Below are 17546 nucleotides of genomic sequence, written 5' to 3'. Positions count from 1 at the left end.
ATCTCTCAGAATTGCTCTCCACCAAGATGGAGGCTCATAACTCCAAGGTCATGATTTATGGATTTTAGGATGCATACTACATGCACAACTCAAATTTCCTTTGGGCAAAGTTTTTTTTTTGTCAGAAAAATCCATATTTTATTAAAGAGTCAATGCGCTCTAGTTAGGATTGTTTTGACTGCCCGCAGTCTAGAATTATTTTCCATAGTTTTTTTTATTATTTTTGTTTCAAATTCAGAGCATCTGATATGACATTGCTATTTGGCATTTGGAGGCAGAGGTTATACCTGCAAACACCGGGAAACAACTTCAGCGCCACAATGTTCTCAATCCAGTAAGACTTCATAAATGGATAATGTCAGCAGCTACTTTGATTTCCGCCTCACAGTCAGTAATGAGGCACTTGGGCACCCTGGTTGGTCATGTTAGTGTCAACATTTGATCAACAGCTTGTATGTTGGTTTGGTGGTTCCAACCATGAGTTATAAACTTGCAGCAGCTCTGAGCAGACAGTAAAGTGTCAGCCAGCCCTTACTGATTAATTGATGGTTGCTGTCAGAGTATTCATGTTCAGTACTTGTCTTCAGCTGAAATAGTGAATCTCTGTTTCATCAACATCACAGCACAACAGTAATGTTGTCTGATCTGTCAGGGTCCAGATCACATTGCTCTGAATATCTGCTGTATCTGTTTTATGCCAAGCAAACACTGCATACATGTTTTTCTTAAGATGAATGAAGGGAGTAGGAAATTATTCTCGACTCTTTCACTCTCTCATGTACACATTTAGAACTGCCCCAGTAAACTAGCAGAGCAATTGCAGTGTTAAAATCATGGCATATAAATTAAAGCAGTGGTAATGGATCAAGTGACAGTGTGTCAGGTGAAAGGTGTTCTTTATGGGGACAAACCCTGGTCTAAGTTGTTTTCCCTTCTGCCTCAGCAGGCAGTAGTGTTTCCAGTTTGTTGCAGCAGCACTGCCCCCAGGTGGCCATGTAATCTGCTATTAAAGTGCAACAATTGATGTTTAGGACATGATTAAAGTGCATGAGTTATACACGTGTTACCAAACAGTTGCCTTTTTCCAAATATATTTTCTAGCCACTTGGAACATGTCATAAAGTCCATAGGAAATAAATCTGTGTCTTTAGCTGATTAATTCTCCACTATGTTCCCCTGCTAGCTGCTGATTTTGTCTGTGTGGTGCAGGGCAGGTAGTGTACAGTTATTACAGCTTTGCCACTGAAAACAGCTGCCTGCATCAATAAAATACCTTCTGAACTAAAGTCAACTGGAATGATCACATTGAGTCCAAATTCTACATTGAAGAATATGAAAAGGATTTATTATTATTAAAATGCTGTTTTTGGTCTTATTGAAAAGCACATTTCTAACTGATTAATTGAAGCTTTTAATGAATCACCTTTGCTCTGCTCTCTGACGTCCCCTCCAGGACTATCCGGGAGCATCTGGGTGAGCAGGAGGTTTCCATCTCTCTGACCATCGACTCTCTGGAGGAGAGCGACCTCGGCAATTACTCGTGCTATGTGGAGAACGGCAATGGACGGAGACAAGCCAACATCCAGCTCACCAAGAAAGGTGAGGCAAGCACACAGATTCTTTTGTAAGATGTAAAGTTCTGTTTTTTAGGGCTGTACAATATGAACCTAGCAGGTACATGTAAAGACTTTGATATTTAATCATGACATGTTACATATAAGATGAATAGAAGGTGATTTAATACCAAAGGCCGTCTCTGTGACAATAGAGTGAATCTATTGCAGAACAGCTTGTGGGATTTTGGCAACTGAGCAGTTATTTGCAGCAGGGGAAAATGGGACAATACCTCAGCCTCAGAAAGCATTAGGCTGCTGAGAAAGAAAATGATTTTGGAGACAAACTGTTTGACTGTCTGCCTGACAGTGACCTCCTCCAACACACACATTTGTTTTGGTTCTGTGTGGAGACTTCACAGGGACTTAACTGTTGTTTCCTGGAGGCTTATCCAAACCTTAACCATTACTACTGCTAACCTAACACAAACCCTAACCCTTAGCCTCACTTTAGACAAGTCATCACTGTGAACCTCAATGATTTACCTAACGGAGTCCCCAGAGGTTTCAGTCCTCACAGCGTGGGTAACACCAGGTACATGCGAATACACACACCCACACATGCACACTCTTTTATCATTGGCTACTGTTTCCTTCCCTCTTGTCTTGAGTTTGATCCTATGTGAAAATAAGGAAAAAGGTTTTTTCTGTGATGATTTTAAATAGAGATGCACACTTTTCAGTGTGGTTATATTAAAAGGGATTTTTATTTTATTTTGTAGATCTGCTAGTGGGGTCTCTGCAGCCTTAAAGTTGTCTGTGCTGAATACATTTACATAGTAAGATATTCACAGCTTTGACTGCAGCTTTGATGGCAGGCCTGTTCCCCTCCATTTAATATATTAAAAGGGTTGATGCTGCACAGTTGAATCTCAGAAGAAACCAGAGATTAGCTCAGTCTTCACAGGATTGCTGAACTACAAGAAATCGACCCATTTCTATGTTTTTATTTGCTGCATCTGCGACGGTTAGGCCAGTCACTGTTTACATTGCCTGTCAAAATGCATCAAGGGCTTTTCTCACTTGTCTCTTGAAGGTCTAAAAACAGCACACAACACCCCAAATGAATTTGGCGTCTCGGTTTGAGAGATTCTTTCCTCTCTTTCTGTCCCACACACATTGATATATTGAATTGTGCAGCATCAATCAGAATTGGTCTTTGTTAGTATGTATTTTAGCCTGGAATTGCAACCTTATTTCCACTTCTTGTACAGGTTATTGTAGTCTTAGTATTGTAGTTGATTGCGAAGTCTTCCTGGGCAACTTTTCTACCATGGCAACATATCCTCAGGTAATGTTTTTCAGGATCTCACTTAGATTCTTGATGTGTGAAAGCGAGGAAGTGCAGACTCAGCATTTCCACTTCTCACCATTGTTCTCTTTTACCATCCAGCCCTTATTCTGCCTTTTCTTCTTCTGTCTAGTGTAAGATGCAAAAATAGTAGGAGAGAAAGACCCAGTGCCATGTGGCTCCATCAGATCCAGCCTTGTAGTCATAAGGAGCTAATTTGTTTTAATCTGTCCCACTGCAGTGCTACTACAATGTGGATTCAGGGCAGAGAAGAATTGGCCTCCTTCACTGCAGTTGCTGCTGCTTAAGGAGCAGCTGGCTTGTTATTCTGTCCAGATACCTGAAGAGAGAAGCTGTGTTCACTGCAGAACCTCGCTCAGAAAAGTAAACAAATTCAGGACGATTCCTAGCCTGAGGGCAGTGAGACAAGATGCAGTCAGAGGGTGTATGGGCAAACCTGCATTCAACTTTATTTGTGTAGTTACACATACGGCTGTCCATGCGTTTGACTCAAGGTCACCGTCCGGACAGGTGTGATGAAGCAGCGCAGGCCATGCTCATTAGCTCTACAGAACATCATCCTTCATCACGAGAGCTGTCAGTCTGATGGCCGCTGCAGTGGGATGGGCATCGCACACTCCAACGAGGTTAAATGTGCATCGTGATGGATGGTGATGCACACGAGTCTTCTCCATCCGTGTTTGTGTGTGCAGCATTGCAATCAGTCCAGCCTTTACTGCCGTCCATTAGTCAGGCAATGAAGGCTGACCACCCAGATTTTGTGAGGCGTAACCGAGAGGAAATGTTGAACTGCAAAAGATGGAGTGACACCTAACAAAAAAAAAAAAAAAAAAAAGGCCTTGAGAAATAGACAAGATCATGAAAAGACAAAGGACAAATTACTTTTTACTTTTTTAGTTTTCAAGGCAAGTTACTAGACCATGAAGCCTAATGGTCAAGTCCATCGCCTGTAGTGTAAAATATTACATTTCATCCTCCTGAAAAACATTACTAGTCTTACTTTCCTGACCTTTTTTAAACACAAGTAACACAGAAACTCTGCTTCTGCAAATATCAAGAGTTAAGTTTGTTTGTTTTGAAGTCATTTGTTTTTGTGACCCCTCAGTACACGGTTGCCTTTAAATGATGCCCCTGACCCTTATGTACAGTTCTAGCAGTCACTTCCCCCTTGCTCACCCTCCCGCAAAATATATGTTCCCTCTAACAGAAGTATCTGATGTAGTGAGTTATACAGAACATATGCATTTACACATCGATACTTAATTTATGGAGCCATTTCCCACAGCACATGTGCTACACGTAAGTGGTCTTCATAAGTGTGGCTGTCTCTTTCTGCATATGCTGCTCCTGAATGTGAGTTTTTTGTTGTCCAATCAAGGCTGGAAGCAACAAGTCGGCACTGTATAAAAGAGGTTGTACAAGGAAATCTACATTTACAGTTTTGCAGTCTTTTTGAAAACAAGATTGCTCAAAGGTTTTTTTGATGGATAATCAGGGAAATATTTAACAAGTCACAGTCCATATACACCCTTTTTCATACTATATGTTTTTTATAATTGGCATTTCTCTACTATGAATGGTGCATTTTCTTTGTTTTGCTTTAAAAAGTTATTAAAATCTTTCACTGTCTCTCTCATCCTGATTGCGTATTAGCAGAGCTAATGTACACTGTGGAGCTGGCTGGAGGTCTGGGAGCCATCCTGTTGTTGCTGATCTGTCTGGTGACCTTGTACAAGTGCTACAGGATCGAGCTCATGCTCTTCTACAGGAACCACTTTGGTAGTGAGGATATCGATGGAGGTAGGGACATAATATTATTTTATTGTAATATGTTATTCTTGCATAATTTGCAAATCTGCTAAATGTTCTGTAAGCTTACTTAAACAACAGCAAACAAGTCACCGGTATTTGATGTTGCTCCCTTTCTTGCCATGTTTCCATCCTTTTAAAAACTAATCATAGGTGGGCCCTGTAAAGCTGCTCATGCTGAATGCTGTCCCCTAGCATGATGTATAGTTAATGAGGTTCGGATTTTCAAACAGTTCTCTCTTGCTATATTTTGGAGCTTCCCACAGAAAAACCTGCAGTCGAAGTTTAAAGCTCTAGCTTTGATCATCTACACCACTTTGGACCCAGCTGCTGGTGATGTGCTTTGTATTTCAGGGTGGTTTTGTGTTTTAGAGACTGAAAAGCACAAGTTGCTGATAGGTATTCCTCCATAAAGCAAACACTGATAAGTTAAAGACAAAGTGAGTTTGGGATTCTACTAAAATACGTGTCTCAGCAAGATGTGGCTTGCTAATACACATGCAGAAGTGCAAGAGTGAAAGGATAAACTATAAACTAAAACTAGTACACTCCTGTGCAATATGAATAAACTGTTATATGACTGAAATTTGTATAATAATTGTATCTTTAAGTTGCAGTGCAGTGAATTTGATCACAAGTATAGTGAAAAACAGGCTAGATTATAAAATACAGGCCCCAAAGAAGAACAATAAATGTACACTTGGGATTAGTGGAGCAAAAGAATGAAAACTGAAAATGAGCAAAAAAAACATTAACTTAGAGGAAAACTACAAAAAGCCTGTGGGTTTGGCCCTGTGTCTGGTGATGAGTCTTGGCTTGAGAATAAATCAAACTGAGACAAGTAGCAAGTTTTAATTTGATTCTGCTATAATGAGTCTCTGAAGTACCACCTGCAATGAATTCAGGGGAATGAGATTAGTTTGGAGAAGTTGAGTGACTGTATGTAGTGAAAAGAGAGACAGCGAGAGAGTTATGAGCATTAAAAGGTAAAAAGTATTCTCTACCCTGCTCCTCTCCTCATACATTCCCAGCTCTGCCTGACTGTGATGGCTGCTACATCAGACATTTCGATGAAAGTCATTACCTCTGGCTGCGTTGGTCTTCCGGCCCCAGAAAGTGGAGCTTTGCTGTAATGGATGGCCCAGAGGCAGTTGTGTTAAAAAACGGAAGGAAAAAATGTTGGGCCTTGAACTTAATGCCAAGCAGCGATTGTCTCCTTTAATTGTGCCACCCGACTGAGTATTTGGAGAGAAAAACAGATTTTCAATTTGTTCTCCAGTATAAAAGGATCAGGTTCAATAAGATGCAGCATGCTGCCTGCAGAGCTCTCAGGGGACCCCTAAAACTTTCCTTCACGCCACACTCGATTAGATCACTTCACTGCCACCTCAGGGACACACATATTTGCAAAGATGCACACGGTCGCACCTGCACCTCGCAAGTCATCCGTGACCTCCAGTGGGACAGTATCCTGCAGGTGAAAGGATAAAGTATAAAATAGCAGCCAGTGATTGCCAGTTGAATGGAGACAAACGAGGCACTAAGCAAAGGCAGAAGGTGGTTAACTGAGATCCCATCTCTATGGTAACCACTGCACTGACAAGAAGGAGCTGCATGTGAGTTACAGCAGACGCACACATTTTTCATCAATAAGGCCTTTAAGCCAGTGTCTCGGGTGCACTGAGTGTAACTGTGTACACAAAAAAATGCTGGTGTTTCACATTGCGGTCGCTCAAAGAACTAATTGAACGCCTCCCTCCCTCTGCTGTCGGATACAAGTTTGCAAGCTTTACGTAACAATGCAATGGATTGTCAGCTATTTGTCAGCAGCACAGTTTAGTTAAAGACCACTCACTTGTCACATTGTGTGGGTGTCAGTAGAATCAATAATAGGCTTCACTATGACAACGGCCTAGCAGGCTTGTCAAAGAGGTGGGAACTCATCAACACAGCCATAAATATGAACATTGCTGTTGTCGGTGCAGCGTGGAATCATGAGTTATGTTCAGTGTAGTATGGAGAAAGTGAGCATCCATAGTTTTCACAGCAGTGCAACTTCTTTCATTTGCTTATTTAAGATACAGAGGTAACTCTCACATAGTATTCAGAAGGGCCAGTAGCATCTTGTTTTTCCAAAGTGATATTAGCAGAAGTAAAGAAAAGATGACAAGTGGAGAGTTTACCCTACTTACTATGTGGGTGAAACATTAATCAGATAATTTTGGTAATTTTATTTTTATGTTTCCTTGAAAGAACTTTGTAATTTGGTTCTAATTACATGGGGAAATTGGAATGTACTTGAGAGAAAATCAATTTAAAACACACATTTATTCATAAATTATTTATTAGTGGAAACTTTCATCTCAGTTTTTGTGAGTTGTATCCTGCATAGATAAACATAGATGTAGATAAACATCTTTATGTTCAGTTATGTGTGTGATGCTGTGCATTGCCTAAATGTCTCTCCTAGTCATTTTTTGAATCTAATATGTAACTATGATTTTTTTTTTTTTTTTTTTTTGTTATGGTGTTGTTGAATATAATCATTTTTTCTGACATGTTTGTAGAATTAACAGTTAATTTTGAATGGAAATGACTCTGTATACACTCAGCTGTTCATTTATAGCACTGCTGTCTGGTAGAGCAGCCCAGTGTTGAAGTTTATAATGTTGCTTTGTTAAAACTGCTTTAGAGAGTGTCATTTCAATAGCTGTGGTTTGTGGCGGGGGCAGCACGGTGGATGAGTGGTTATCACTGTGGCCTCACAACAAGAAGGGCCTTGATTCGCAATCTGTCAGGGGCCTTTCTGTGTGGAGTCTGCATGTTCTCCCTGTGCTTGTGTGGGTTTTCTCCAGGTACTCTGGTTTCCTCCCACAGACCAAAAACATGTATGTCAGGTTGATTGGTGACTCTAAATTGCCCATAGGAGTGAATGTGTGAGGTTGTTTGTCTTTGTGTGTCTCTATGTGGCCATGTGATGGATGGATGGGTAGTTTGTGGCGTTGTGTGGTATTCTGAGAGGCGTTTCTGATATTTAGTGTGTCTGCTTTAAATAGCTGAGGTTAGGGTTAGGGTTTGTTAGATACAAGATATTTGTATCTAACAAACCAGAAGCGGCTATTAGAAAGACAATCTTCTTTCTATTGGCTGATGCCAACCCATCATATTCCTGTGGTGAAATGAAAGTATGGAAAACAAAATGGTAAAAAAAAAAAAAAAAGTGCTCAGCTACTCATTAGCAGTCCCACCCATGCGCTTTTGTAGCTACAGAGTTAAGTACGTGTGTTACGTTCCAATCTACTCTCCATTAAATGTAATGGAGCCCACAGATTACGCCTCCAACTCTCTTGGCACTCTCCACCGAGAGTTCAAGAGTTCACAGTCTAACTGTGGGCTCTCTATGCACAAATGCAAATATCACCCTACCCCCACTCCATGTGCAGTGGGCCTGTGTTGAACTGCTGCCTTTGCAGTTGGAGCGTGGGATGGAGAAGTAGTGTTGGATGAGGTTCGCGGGTGTGATGCACCCTCAGATACACCTCACCAGTCATTCCTGAAGATGCAATAAGAGGGTCACTCCGCCTTTAAGATTAACCTGCTGCCTCTCCTTTTTCTTTCTCACCAAATTAAGACAAGTGAATCAGCTCCATTGAAATAGTCCTTGATCTGCCTACACAACATTCATTTAAAGGCTACAAGAGAAAATCATTTTAGAGATTTATATCAAATGAAAGAGATTAGCTTCTGCATTATCCTAAGTGATTATGAGGTCAATATTTTAATTATTTTTACATGTCCTTGATGATGTAAAATGAGCTGCATGCTATGAAAACAAGTTAGATTAACTACATAGTGTCATTTAAGAGTGGTGAGCACTTGCCAAAAATCGAGATTACCCACTGGGAAGCAAATGAATCTTGTTTGACACTGTTGACTTCTCTTATAGCCATGAGAGAGAGAGAGGCAGGAGTGTAAAATAGAGAGGCTGATAAAAGCTGCAAAAATGCAATGCAGGTTTGAGAACCGATGCACAAATTCCTCCTCTTCAACACATCTGTCTTCTGCTCTTGTCTGTGTGACTCCTTCATCCTGTTTCCATCTTTTTTACGGTCTCGATAGGTTAAATTTAACCTCATGGCTCATGCACTGTAGGTGGCCACTATAAAGCACAGAGCCCACAGTTATAATGACAGGGATTTATAGATCCAAACCCTGCTTGTGTCTTTGAGTTTACCTCAGAGCAATCATTTCTGATGAATATGACCTCTAACCTTGATTTTCACTGTATCTGCTTTGTGGCTGCAAAGCTGCACTCACGACCCTTAGACAGATACAGATATTCTTTGCTTCAGTTTCATGTGCCAAGCATTTAAGATACCTTCTCTGAATGTTTTTGCACCCACTGTAATGTAGTGGAAATCAATGGAATGAAATTATTCCTAATAAAATGAGGAGAATCATTCATTTCAATTCATGCAGACTGTTTCTTTAGTTGAAAGTAGTTACAATGAAGTTCGATTGCAGCACTCAGGCACGTGACTTTTTAAAGATGGATTACATGGCCAAACCTTTGTAGACACACATTTTTTATTGTTGGGCTCCTTTCAAAACCAGAAGCAATGTGCTGTTATTACAGCCTTGACACTTTGTGGGAGGGCTTTCCTTTTTGGTAGCTGGCTGCAGGGATTTGCATTAGTTAACTCGTGAGAAGTGGTCGTTTTAAGCTAAACACAGAAACGCACACTTTTGGCCAAATAGTGTGTCAGCGTGGCTCTAACCAGGAGGAGAAAGTGGAAACTGAGCAGGTCCACAGTGAAATATGGCTCCAATGTAAAAATCGATCCTCGGACTCTAATCGATGAAGTGGTTTGGTTGAGCTTTGAACATTGGAGTTGAACTGTTATTGTAGGAACTAAAAGATGATGTGCTCTTCTAATCACAGGCTTTTCACCTCACTGATTCATTGTACTGAGGTGCTCCAGCTTAAGAAAAAACGTTGCTCCTCTCTTCTCGCTTTCCGTCTCTGCAGTCATTTCAAATCTGTCATCAGTCAGACCTTTCATGTGGGTGATAGAGCCATGTCATGTGTCTGCCTAGCAGGCAGCAATGAGCATTTAGCTGAAGCTGGAATCTAATTTGTTTTGCCCACAGCAGGCAAAGTAAGTATGAAAGTAACATTATTCATCAGCAGGGACGGAGCTGTAATGAAAAGCACTCAGATGGGCAGAGGTGCCGAGAGGTCAGTGTAATAGAGGTGTCCTGTCTCAATGAAGGCTCCCAGTGAATGAATAGCTCTCAGTACGCCAGTATGAAAATAGATTGTGAGCGTCTGGGGTATAACAGTGCATAACTTTGCTGACCAAAGCAGGAAACATTGCTTTCAAATAATGAAACATACACACATTTAATTGAAGCAGAGTGATTTTGGGAGTTTTTTAATGCCCTTACATGAGGTGATGCAAGTATTAAAAGGAACAGGCTTTTTTGTGATAGCAGCTTTGGACCTAGGCATTATAAAACCAAATGAAACGCTCTGGTGGAAGGGTCTACTGAAAAGACTGGTTTGTTTGGTGGATAACAGGAGCTATGAAATTTCACCCATCTCAGTGTCTGTCTTTCCTCTCTGCCTACAGATAACAAGGACTATGATGCTTACCTGTCGTACACCAAAGTGGACCCGGACCAGTGGAGCCAGGAGACCCGAGAGGAGGAGCGCTTTGCCCTGGAGATCCTCCCAGACGTACTGGAGAAGCATTATGGGTATAAACTCTTCATTCCAGACAGGGACTTGATCCCCACAGGAAGTAAGCTCTCTCTCTCTCACGGCGATGTCCAGTTGTGTCGAATGTTTTGTCGCTTGGTGTTGCTCGTGTTTCTGTTGTTAGTGCAGTGGTGATACGCCTTGTTTGTTTTCTGTTATGCATTTTTGTTGTGGCGTAACTAGACCCATTATGCAATGTGCATTTTCTAACCACTGGCTTATTGAAGTGGATCTGTACGGTAAAACAGGACATTTAGAGAGACTTCAGTTTCAATATTTTGAAGATCATTTAGGAGAAGAACAGGAAACACTAGAATGTGCTCATTTTTGCATTATTCCTTTAATGTCAGTAATTATTGAACCCAATTTTCAATAACAATCTCCTCTGTGCTTGTTAGCAAAAGTATAAATAATAAATATCACATTCCAACTTATAAAAGGGGCAATATTGCACTTATGCCAAATTGCAACATAGACATGCCAGTATTATTGTAGGACAACAAACATGCAATAAGCTGCACATAGAAAGTAAAAAAAGAATCCACAGACTGAGCTGGTGTTTAATTCTCAGGTAAATCCTGGTAAGAAGATGGCAGCATGTGGGTAATTTTTCTGCTTTGCTGGAAAGACTGTGGAGCAGCTTGTAGTTCACAATTACTCAGTGTAAGTGGCTGAAAAGACAGAGAAATGATTACAACAAATAGTCATTTAAAAGTAAGAGATAAATGGTTGAAATTATTTGGTAAACAGGACATGTCAGCACAAAATAAAGTAAATGATGGGGAGAAAACCCATTATCATTGACTTTTATATGTTTTAGAATAAACATCCAAATCAAATGAACACTTGATGGGTAACGTTGAACAGTCACAGTATAGCTTCATCTGACTGGGCTTTTGGGTTGCGTCTGACAAAGAAGGTTGAAAGCTGTTGCTGGAAAATGTCCACCACCTCCAAACAAAGATACGACACCGATCATTGGACAATTGAAGGAACCTTGAGATCATCCAGTAACCACGACCTTTTTGGGCCTTTGGAAAATATCCCTTCAGGCTTTGTTGTAGTGCAGATAAAGACGAACTGATTATCTATAACAATATTTTAGTGAATCTGATTTTGTACTTGTTCTTCACATACTAGGAATATTCAGCAACAAATATTTCATATGATCCCAAGTTACCTTGCAGTTAAGATGTTGTTACACAAAAATGTTCTGTTCTTATATAAATATGTTGCATTGTTTAGGATGAAACTATGCAGTAGTACAGTAGTACAGTAAGATGTGCTCCACCAGATGCAGTAGTAAAATGATCCTGATCATGCACCTGTACTTAATTTGTCAGTAATAATAAGAGACGTTTTTAGTGCAGGCCTGTCTGCAAATGTGTCCCACCACAGGAGTTTGCGTATTCTGTTTAACTTGCTCTAAATTTACAAAATGTTCAGCATCTAATCTGCAACTGGTCCCTGCTGTATGAACTGTTTGGGATTTTGTTGTAAACATAAATTATAATCAGATTTTCCCTTTAAAAAAAAAAATAAAAAAATACTGACTAGAAAAGCTCTGTACGTACTAGTTGGTTCTTTTGCTGTGAGAGCATTTAAAGTGCAATTTCTACACTATGTACAGCCTGTGGGACTCATAAGAACCTATATTACATATGCAGCATAATTAGTGGAACGAGCAAACCATGTTCATGATCGAGAGCCATACGGACCGTACCTCTGCATGCTGCTACATGATTTCAGCTGTACAATCAAAAGCCTCTGTATGCATGGATATTAATGCATGTTTGCCACAGTATATTTCCAGTGGAGCCTCTCACCACGCCCCATGCTTATCTTTGATTAACTCATCATACAGATGAGTTTGATAATGTCATTATATTATTAGCCACCATTTTAATACTTGCATCTGCCTGTCTTCCCACACATACCGCCCTTACTAATTATGTTCCTCTTCAGCGGCATCGTGCCAAGGTTATAAACTGAATCCCTTGCCGTGATTATGTGCTCGATGCAAGGGGACTGTTGTAATATGGGAAAAATGGCATAAAAATGCAAGAATCAAAGAATCTAAAGTGTGTCTGCTGCTATTCCAGCTCGCTGGCACAGCTCACTGATTTATCTGTCTGTGTATAAACATTTAGATCCCATTGGGAATCTATCTGCATTTCAACAGTGGATATAATGAAGCATAATCCACATCTATAGATAAACCCTGTTTGGACATTTGAGTTTGCAGCACAATCTTTCTTCCGAGCTGCTGATAAATAATATGTTATTCCACAGTCTGCTGGATTCATTTCATCATGTTACATGTCACCACATACAGTATATGCATACATACATATAGTGTATTCAATATTGTTAACATACAGCAACTTGGCTGATCTCCGTCTGCCAAAATAAAAGTCTTTTCTTGTATTTTTTATGCCATATGTCCCATATTAAACTGGAATAAACTGGACAGCACGATTACCATTTTACACTCGCCAGTGGAGAACCACAGTTTATGCCAGAGCCATGTCCCCACATTGACAGAACTGTTTTATTCAATGCTTTTTTTTTTTTTTTTTTTGCAAATCTTTTGATCATACTTTGAATCTAAATATCTATGTTTAGGTTTCACCAATGATCATTTCCAGGATGACACAAGACTACTTAGAGGTACTTTTTCCTCGGATTTTTAATGCTCGCGTCAACACACACCAACAGTTTTTCTCAATCAGATCTTGCTTTAATAAGTCACAATAGCGGTTAATAACTTATTACTTATTACTATCAGTAACAAGCTAATCATACTCTGTGTTTTACATAATTTATAGCTCCATGTGGCCTCAAATACTTTTTTAAGGCTACATGGAGCTATAAATTAGTTAAACCTGGCAGTGTTTTTTACTACCACTGTAGTGCTAAACTTTCAGACATTAGTTATGAGATTAACGATAAAGATCAGAGCAACAGTGATATTTTCAAAATGTAGCATTCATTTTTTTACATATTATCAGAGACTTTGATTGCAACTCTGACATTTAATCTGAAGCTTTAAAATGTTAGCAGACAGCACCTTAAAGACGACAGATTACCTTTCAGTCTATCAGTTCAAAACATGAAAATGAAACTATGGGTCAGTAGCTGATTATTATACTGTCCAGGTTTCTGTTCCTGTTTGTTTTAGTGATGATAAAATGAAAGAAAACCTTTTTTTCTGGCTGATCGGTGTAACCTAAACTGAAGTGACTCAGACCCAGCTGGGCAGTGTTAGCTCCAGGGACACATTTCACTGAGTTACCACATGGAGACCAATTACCAAACAGCAAAGAGATTGACTTGTCATGTTGTAGCAAAGAGCGACTTTAAATCCAAGTTCAGTCTAATCAGGCGTGACATGAAAGGGGGAGTTCATTCTCAAAGATATGGAGAGGAGGACAGAGCCTAAAGACCTGGAGACACACTGAGATATGATTCACTCACACACTGGCATTCTCTACATCATTCCCCTACACATGCACACAATGGAGTCATAAGGTCTGATTGGGAAGTGAAGCCCAGTTAATCCCATCTACCTGGAGCAGGCTCAGTCTTTGTCCCTGCCAAGAAAGGCTAAAAGCAGGTATTAGCTGTACACACACACACACATAAACACACATAAACGACACCCAGGACAGGCCTGGTGAAACTCTGCCTGGATAAGAATGAATCACGGTTATCGAGGGTCTGTGCTGCTCATTAGGGACGTGAACACAATATTGGACTAACCGTAAACGCCCTCAGCTCTTTTACCTTTAGGTGACACAAGAAATTTGAGTTCTGAGGTATCTCAGGTATCATGTTTGGTGTTTTGTCGATTCGGTGCCAAAGCCTGATGTTGTCCAAGCTAGAATATGTAATTACATTTCTATTTTAGCTCAATCTAGAATATAGATGTGTAAGTATCAATCTGTTTTATGTATCTGTCTCTGTATCCAGCATACATCGAGGACGTAGCCCGCTGTGTGGACCAGAGCAAGCGCCTCATCATCGTGATGACACCCAGCTATGTGGTGCGGAGGGGCTGGAGCATCTTTGAGCTGGAGACGCGGCTGCGGAACATGCTGGTGACGGGCGAGATTAAGGTGATTCTGATCGAGTGCGCCGAGCTGCGTGGCATCATGAACTACCAGGAGGTGGAGGCCCTCAAACACACCATCAAGATGCTGACGGTCATCAAGTGGCGTGGGCCATCCAGCAACAAGCTCAACTCCAAGTTCTGGAAGCAGCTGCTGTACGAGATGCCCTTCAAACGCATGGAGCCCCTGAGCATCTCCCACGAGCAGGTGCTGGATGTCAGCGAGCAGGGTCCCTTCAGCGAGCTCCAAACCGTGTCAGCCATCTCCATGGCGGCTGCCACCTCTACCGCCATGGCGACGGCGCACCCGGACTTGCGCTCGACCTTCCACAACTCTTGCCACACCCAAATGAGGCAGAAACACTATTACCGCAGCTACAACTACGACCTGCCCCCCAGCAGCACGCTCCCGCCCCTGTCGTCGTTAGGCGGCCAGCACACCTACTGCAACATCCCCATGACGCTCATCAATGGGCAGAGGACGCAGTCCAAGTCACCGCGCCAGCAGAGTCTGGAGGAGGCCCACGGAAACAACGCCATGCTGCCTCTGCTACCCAGAGAGACCAGTATTTCCAGTGTCATCTGGTGACAGAGAAGATACCGGGCTGGGTAGACCGGGAGGACTCACCTCTGGCATGTGGACCCTGAACACACTGAAGCCAGATGAGCCTGATGGGCCTAAAGCTACTTGCTGCTGTTGAATTTGCACCAGGAAACAACAGGGAGAGGGACACACAGATGATGGAGGTGGTGGCAGAGTTTTTTGTTTAGTTTTTTGTTTTGTCTTTTTGCTTTGGTCCAATAAGAGCTTTTACTGAAACTGAACAACAAAAAAGAAGCAAGAACTTTTTGTATGCCTGTATAAACACTCAAGTAACACAAGCCAACACCTACGATAATTTACCCAGAGAGTCAAGGAATACAGGGTCCTGTACATATGTTTTTGAATTCTTTGTAGCATCAGTGTTTGGGACTTGTTTCTCCTTTACGTTTTATCATCCACTCTTTTTCAATTTCTTTTGTTTCAGATTGTACAAAAGTGAAGCAATGGCCTGTGAGATGTGTCGGTTAAACCGTCGTTACCTTTATCTTAATTTGTTGGCTGGTGTACTTTATAAAGCTGAAGGGTTTTCTGGAGAGGGGAGAATGATTTGGTTTAGCTCTGCTGGTTGCTGTAAGGCTTGAGAATCTGGACAGAATATGCAAAACATGGTTTCCCAAATGGCCATTGAATGCTTTTGTAAAGGGGATATGAAGAATATGGTGCTAGGCGTCCCATCTCTTTGTTTCTCTCATGATAAAATTTACTTTTAAGAAAACACAGCCTCACTATTTACCTGAACAGATGACGATATCACTGAAAAATAATTGTGTGTGTTATTTTATGAAAAAAGAAGAATCTATTTTTGTAACTGAGGGATATTTGCTTATAGAAGTTATACCTATAATGTTTCAAATAGATGGGATTGAGGAAACTGTTATGTGGAACCACATAGCTCATGAAAATCGATAGGTCATTTGTTAAATGTCTTATCCTTATAGTAGAAGAAAAGTTATCACATTTTTAAAAGAGGATTTCTGACATTTCAAACAGCAGATTGCAGCAGAACAGGCTTTTTGTGTTTGATTTCACAGCTGGTGCAGCAAATGTGACTTCATTTCATGAGGATGAAGCTACGCTGTCGAAGATGTCATTATGGACGAGAGGAAAGCCATGACATCCAGGGTCGCCAGAAGCATTTACCCTACCTGGTTTCCTCTACAGGACCAAACAAGGCTGTCCAGGGCTCATAAATGACAGCTCTGTTATTGGTTTGTCACCGCCTGGTCAACGGAAACAACTAGTCTGTTAAAATGCATAAATGAAACAGGGCTTTTAAATCTCAGACTTTGAATCGGTCCTGGATTCTTGGCACTGCTGGGGGAAGCGGATGTAGGAATATAATAAGTTGTCGTGAGTCTAGAGTTTCTACATGGGATAGCAAAGGTGTGGCCAAAGGTTTTGGTAGAGTTGTATGAGAAGGTCCTTATGCACAGCCAAAATATGGGCTCACTATTAGCTGTGGCAGGGGGGCCAAGAAAGTCTGAAAACATTATTAAAGTACAGTTATTAATCTGAAAAATAACAATAGAAGATGTAACCAACTATGTTTTTTTGACCTGCTGGCCAATAATCATTAAGAGGTGTGTTGTCCTCAAAACCAACAGCCTTTTTCAGTGAAACGCTTCCTAATATGATGGAATTCATGCTTACGAGCAACAAGAATGTATCTTAAAATGCTAAATGAATCATGGAGCAAATGCAAGTATACATTTGAGAAATTCTACTTTAAGCAAGTTAGACCAAAGCAAGGTACAGGTAACCATTCTGGCTTGTTTTCCTCTGAGGAAAGCTTCCATAGTGATGGGTAAGGTTTCATCAGGTCATACAAAGCAACCGATCACATATCCAGTCTTACATATCCACTCAGAGCCGTGAAGGCGGCCTCTGTGCCTACGACTCCTGCAGTTGTGCCATATTTTTTATAACTAAGTTGTACTAAAATACCTGTGGCATGTCATTTCATCTCATTCAGTCCCATCTACTATGAGAAGTGATGAGCTCAGAAACAGTAAATGTAAAGTTGTGTGCCCCCCGCCCCCTTTTTATCTTCTTTAGTTATGGCTTTTGGGTTGTACTTTACAGGCCTGGGTGTTTTGAAATGAAATTCAAGTTTCAGTGTTTGCTGTAAGCTGCCCACAGTGCAGTATTGTATCCACCTCAATGAGTTCCCCCCTATGAAAAGTAAGATGTGCACCAACAGGGGAGTAAGTTGGGCTTTATGACATGGCATTGTGTAAATACGAAGACAATGACACGATGACAACCAAGACAATCGAGCCATATTCATGAAACCAGTGTTTCTTCTTCACAAGGCCTGTCAAAGCAGAAATGCTAAT

The 17546-nt window shown here is 40.9% G+C and overlaps 1 protein-coding gene across 1 annotated transcript in view; it reads left to right on the top strand.

Moving 5' to 3' along the window:
• Nucleotides 1-16136, top strand: part of LOC113127348 (interleukin-1 receptor accessory protein-like 1) — a 176056-nt gene extending 159920 nt beyond the window's left edge. The window contains exons 7-11 of the mRNA XM_026301821.1: nt 1454-1599; nt 4579-4725; nt 10368-10538; nt 13121-13165; nt 14468-16136. Coding sequence (XP_026157606.1) covers nt 1454-1599; nt 4579-4725; nt 10368-10538; nt 13121-13165; nt 14468-15195 — 1237 coding nt within the window. The 3' untranslated portion in view covers nt 15196-16136. The remainder of the gene's footprint in view (nt 1-1453; nt 1600-4578; nt 4726-10367; nt 10539-13120; nt 13166-14467) is intronic.
• Nucleotides 16137-17546: the final 1410 nt, after the last annotated feature.

The sequence above is a fragment of the Mastacembelus armatus genome, chromosome 2, assembly GCF_900324485.2.
Source record: "Mastacembelus armatus chromosome 2, fMasArm1.2, whole genome shotgun sequence".
NCBI lineage: Eukaryota > Metazoa > Chordata > Actinopteri > Synbranchiformes > Mastacembelidae > Mastacembelus > Mastacembelus armatus.
The sequence above is the reverse complement of the archived record's forward strand: the minus strand, read 5'-3'. Positions and strand labels throughout refer to the sequence as shown.